At 17.5% G+C, this 5,759-nt stretch overlaps 1 protein-coding gene across 1 annotated transcript, besides 6 other annotated features; it reads right to left on the bottom strand. All coding sequences in view use genetic code 6, as the record gives it.

Moving 5' to 3' along the window:
• Window positions 1–398: 398 nt before the first annotated feature.
• Window positions 399–442: a microsatellite.
• A 608-nt stretch (window positions 443–1,050) lies between these two features.
• Window positions 1,051–1,085: a microsatellite.
• Window positions 1,070–1,116: a microsatellite.
• Window positions 1,071–1,157: a microsatellite.
• A 1,377-nt stretch (window positions 1,158–2,534) lies between these two features.
• Window positions 2,535–4,882, bottom strand: IMG5_004650 (hypothetical protein; the record flags this gene model as incomplete). The annotated part of the gene is made up of 3 exons (XM_004039918.1): window positions 2,535–3,008; window positions 3,057–3,219; window positions 3,366–4,882. Coding segments are annotated over 3 exons (2,154 nt in total), but the record flags the coding sequence as incomplete, so codon positions are not given.
• Window positions 3,245–3,334: a microsatellite.
• Window positions 4,883–5,747: 865 nt separating the features above from the next.
• Window positions 5,748–5,759: part of a microsatellite that runs on past the window's edge.

Below are 5,759 nucleotides of genomic sequence, written 5' to 3'. Positions count from 1 at the left end.
AAATTTATTGATAATAATTTTTTTATTTTATATAAATTTATTAAAAATATATTTATCCCCACAAACATTAAAAAATTTTAATAATTATAATGCATTATATTTAAAATGCAAAAACTATAATCAATAAAATATAAATGAATATTCTCAAAATAAGTATTATTACCTCTTTTTTAAATAAAATTATAATTATATATTTTTTATATTATTAGTAAATATTTTTAAAATCCATATTTTGTTACTAAAATATAAAATAAAATATTTTAAAGACATATAAATCAATAAATAATTAATCAAATTAAAATAAGTCAAAAATTTAATAATATCTATTATATAAAAAAAATTAAAATTAATATATATAATTTATTATATATAAAGAAGTTAAAAAAAATGGATATAAAAAATTTAAATTATCAATAATTAAATTTAAAAGACAATAATTAAAAAAATATGAAACAAGACAATTTCTTGAAAAAACTTTTTGAAGACAAGAACAATTTTTTTTTAAATCAACCAAATTATGGAAATTACGAAATTTTAGATAGAGATTCATTAGATATGTGTTCTTTACCTAATATCGCTTAATCTTAATTTCTAAACGATATGAATTACAGAAATATCAATAATTAATTTGCAGATAAAAGTTATGAACAAGAATTTCAAAGTAATTTTAATAATGAAAATAGCAAAAATTTGTTTTCTTAAGAAAAATTTTCTTAAATAAGATTACAAAATGGAAATAATCTTATTTTAAACTAATAATTAAATTAAAATATAGGAAATAATTTTCAAAATAATTATATTGTTAACAATAACATTAATGAAGAAAGCTTATCAGGAATTAGGCAAAGTAAAAATGCAATATCTTTTGAAACTTTTGAATATGAAAGTGTCACTAAAAGCAATAATGAGTAAAGTTTTAAAAACATTGAACTTTATAAAGATAAAAATATTTAATTTTAATAAGTTCAAAATTAGAATTAATATAATGAAAATAATTAATAAAATATTAATAACAATTCATAATAAGCAGAAAAATAAATTTGTGATTTTTATATAAAATAAACATATAAAATAAATAGTATAAATAATAAATAATATTAATAAAAATAAATAAATTAATAATAATTTTAAGATCAAATTATATTATAATAATAATAAATTTATAATTAATAGAAATAAAAATAAAAACATAAATAAAAATAAAAAAATGGCTGTATTTGTGCTAAAAGTAATTGCTAAAATAGATATTGTAAATGTTTAGCTTCAAATTTAAAATGTTCAGAAATGTGTAGATGTATTAATTGTAATAATAAAAAATAATAAGATATTTAAATTTAATAACTTAAGTAAGAAGATTTTAATGGAAAATGCGTTAATATAGTGTCACAAAACAATAATTTTGTTAATGTACAATTAACTAATGCTAAATATATATATAATAAATGATTTATGAAAAATTTTTCAAATACAAATATCCTTATTTTAAAAAATATTAATATTGATAATGGTTTAAATACTTTTATTATATTAATTTACTTTATATATATATATATATAATATTTAATATGTTAATTGTTTATATATCAATATTTTAAATAAAAAAATTGTCAATTTTTTATTTTTAAATAATGATTTAAAATATTACATTAATTTTTTTATAAAATTGATTTTATTTATAAATAAACATAAACTATTTATTGGTTTTATAAGTATTTTTATTTTTAAAAAATGTTATATATTTATGTTTAAAATGTCATTTTGTTTACTTCTAAAATTATTCTTTTTCCTCTGATTTTATAGAAGTTTATTAATTTTATAATTCAATTTCATTTATATTAATATGATTTTTTTGATTATTTACTTAACCTTAGTCCTTTTATTCATCATTAGATTTACTTTTATTTAATTTGTTATCAAGTAATTTTTTTTAATATAAATTATTTTAAATTTTCTTTGCTGGAATTTCAGATTAAGTTGCATTTTTTTCATTTATTTTAGTCGCCGTTGTAATTGAAAACATTGTTTGAATATAATATTTTTCTTCATTTTTTTTTAAAAAAAAATATTATTTATTAAAATTTATATATTTCAAAGTAAAATAAATACGTGTAACTGATTATTCCATTTATTCCGCTTATTCCATTTATTTAATTTTATCGATTTATTTAGATGTTATTTAATCTTGATTTGTATTTTATAAATATGTTTCTTATCTATATTACTTTTATTATATCTTATTTTCATTTGATGAATTAGTTTTACATATGTCATAATTCTTTCTATATTTATAAGAAATAAAAAAAAATATATTATTTTTAATAAATTACAGATATCTATTTAAATATGAATAATTTTTAGTTTAGTTTTTATTATTTATATCTTCAAAATATTCAATTTTTTCCTAATTTAAGTTATTTTTAACATGGATAGTAAATTTTTTTAATTCTTGCCATAATTATTTTATTCTTTGTGGTTTTACAGTAGGTAACTATTTTTTTTTATTAAAACAAAAATTGACTAATAATATAAATTACTTTTAATAGTCTTGATAATTTTGGCAATTTTAAATTAATTTTTTAATAAATATTGAAAAGTTGTTGCTAATATTTTATTAAATATCCATTCATTAAAACTAAAATCATTTTAAAAAGAAAGTATAAATTTATATATGCTATTAATATATAAGCAATCCAAATAAAATATTCAAAGTAATTTTTATAAGCAAACAATGCTAAAATAATAGAAATTAAAACTACTTAGCTTGATAATTTATCAATATTATTAAAAATTATATTTTAATAAGGTTAAAAATTTAAAGATAAAATATAATAGTTAAAAATTATTAATAAAACAAGAATTCCTTTAATTATTATGTAAGAGTCATAAATGTTAAGAAATATAATTACTAAGGTTTTTTCGAAAATTTTAATTAATTCCCAAAAATATGATTCTTTTTTATATTCATGATATAAAAATCCAAATTTATATTTAATTTTTAATTTATCCAACTATAATAATATTAAAAAAATAAATATTTTATATCATTAAATATTTACGTTAGTCCTATTTCTATAAAGGTTAGAAATAAAGTAAGCTGGTATACCAAATACCCAAATAAATAAAATAGGTAAAATAAACGTAAGCATCCATTTATTATGTTCATCTGTATAACATTCATAACTGACATCAGCTTTTATGTATTATAGTCCAACTATTGTTCTAAAAAAAAAAGATAGAGAAATAAATATTATATATATATATATATAAATATATATATATATATATATATATATTTTTTATATATTTATATATATTCATATATATATATATATATTTTTATATAATGCTTTATAATCAATTTTTACCTACAAGAAATAGTTGAAATATATTATGATATAATAGAAGGCTAAATAGAAATAAACATATAAATACATGTAATCCAAATAACTGTTTATTAAATTCTTATTTTTTTAATTTATAAGATTGCCAAATAAAATATAAGAAAACATCCTATGTAACCAAATGGTAATAAAAGTGACCAAATAAGTCTTGCGTAAATTATTTTAACACTTGTTGTAATAGATAATAAATAGCAATCAGTACTAAAAATCATCTATTAAATAGGGTTTCCAACATTATTTATTATACCTCCAATAACAGATGGTAATTATAAATCAAATGTGGCTAAAACATATATTAGTTATACATGATTTGTAAAAATTTTTATTAAAATTCCGATTTAGTTTCCTATTATTACAGAATTAGATATTAATCCTATTCTTTATAAATAATAAGCTAATATATAATTTTCAATCACAATCATAGTGCTTTTAACAGAAAATAATATAGCAATCAAAGTATATAAACTAATAAAAAACATTTTAATAGCATTACCTGAAATTTCACTACATTTTCCACATTTAAATTAAGCACTGTTAGACCAAGATTCACCCCATTAAATTCCATAAATATCACATGATTCACATAATGCACCTATATGTCCTAAAGCACAAGAATTATTTCCTGCTTCATACCCTCCTACACAATTTTCAATTAAATTCTTACATTCTTCAATAATGTCAGACTCAGGAATTCTTCTAAAATATCCAGAATTTAATTAGATTTCACTTCCACCTGGACATTATATAACTCCTACATTAGGACATTCTTTACAAAACTTTGAATTTTCAATTATACTATATTTTCCTGCTTGACAATAATGACATTCTCGACTAGATTCTAAATAGATTTCTCCCCTAATACATCCTCTCATTTTAATATTAATTTTTACGTCATAATCTTATTTATAAGTAACATACTTACTTTAACTATTATAAATAGGAATTTTTATTGCATCACAAGTAATTTTTACGGATAAACCTTTTTCATATTTAGGATAAAGATCAAAAATAATTTTATTAAAATAAAAGCCCTAGTATTTCTCGCTATATCTAGCATTAAAAGTGCCTTTTATATTTGCAGAAGCATCATTGTCTTCATCTAAAGAAAATATAGCATCTTCAGTAGTAGGAAAGTCTACTTCCTATCCATTTTCTTAGTCTAAAAATTTTACGATGAAGCTTCCATTATTTTCTTATTAGCCGGAAGCCCAATTAGTAATAATAAATTATCCTTTATCGTTTTTTTATGTTAATTCTATAATTTCCTTATTTTTTTGTAAGTATATTTTTAATGCTTATGGATTAGATTGTATATTATTGAATTATTATGAAGTTGAAATATTATTTACTATTTATGATGTCCCTTTTAAAAAAGCATCTCCCCCTAAAGATACCAATCCTCCCCCTTTTAATGCTGTATTTTAAGTTATTTACGTATCTTCAATTATTACTTAATATATCTATTATATGATGCTTATCATATATATATATACTCCTCCTCCTTATAAATAAGCTTCATTTTAAATAATTTTACAATCTTTAATTATTATTGAAGCTGTATAAATATACAATGCTCCTCCTATTTAAGCCATATTTTATTTAAAAATACTTTATTAAATTATTGATATTGCTTATATAGGTTAAGAAGTAAGTATTCTTTGACTCTTAAAAGTTTAAAATTTCTCTGTATTTCGAACTTATATACATCCATTATGGCTTACATTATTTTAAAAAGTGAGATAACTAATTTAGAAATCTCTGAAATTATCTATGAAGTTTATAATTCCTTAATTACATTCTTCACATATTATTTTTTCTAAAGTGCCTTTTGTGAATTTGATTAGATATTTCGATTTTTCAATTTAAATGAGAGACATTAAAAAATTTTCATGATAATTACTTTAAATTAGTAAATCAAAATAACATTTATTTGGTGCACATTTTTTAATATTAGTTATTTAGAAGTTTTCAATTTCAAGCCTAGAATTTGTAGAATATATTAAATGATTGTTAAAATATGGACTATCTTTTATAATTAAATTATTAATAATAACTTATGATTTTTCAAAATAAAATATTCCTTAAAAACTATTTACGTTTTCGATTTTGACATCTTTAATAATTATATTATTTACACTTATACACATTATAGCATAAAATTTTAAAATAAAATCATTGTATATATCATATTACATTATAGTTTTGTCTTCAAATGATTTATATAATTATTCTATAAATTTATAATCCGTACTAATTTAAATTTAACTTAAAGATAAAGTATCAGTTGTTTATGAAAATATAACTTAAATGAAAAAAAATAATGAATAATGAAAAAAAAAAATACCCTGAAAAATACTT

This window comes from Ichthyophthirius multifiliis, assembly GCF_000220395.1.
Source record: "Ichthyophthirius multifiliis unplaced genomic scaffold scaff_1120509249445, whole genome shotgun sequence".
Lineage (NCBI taxonomy): Eukaryota > Ciliophora > Oligohymenophorea > Hymenostomatida > Ichthyophthirius > Ichthyophthirius multifiliis.
This window is presented reverse-complemented; position numbering and strand designations above follow the sequence as displayed.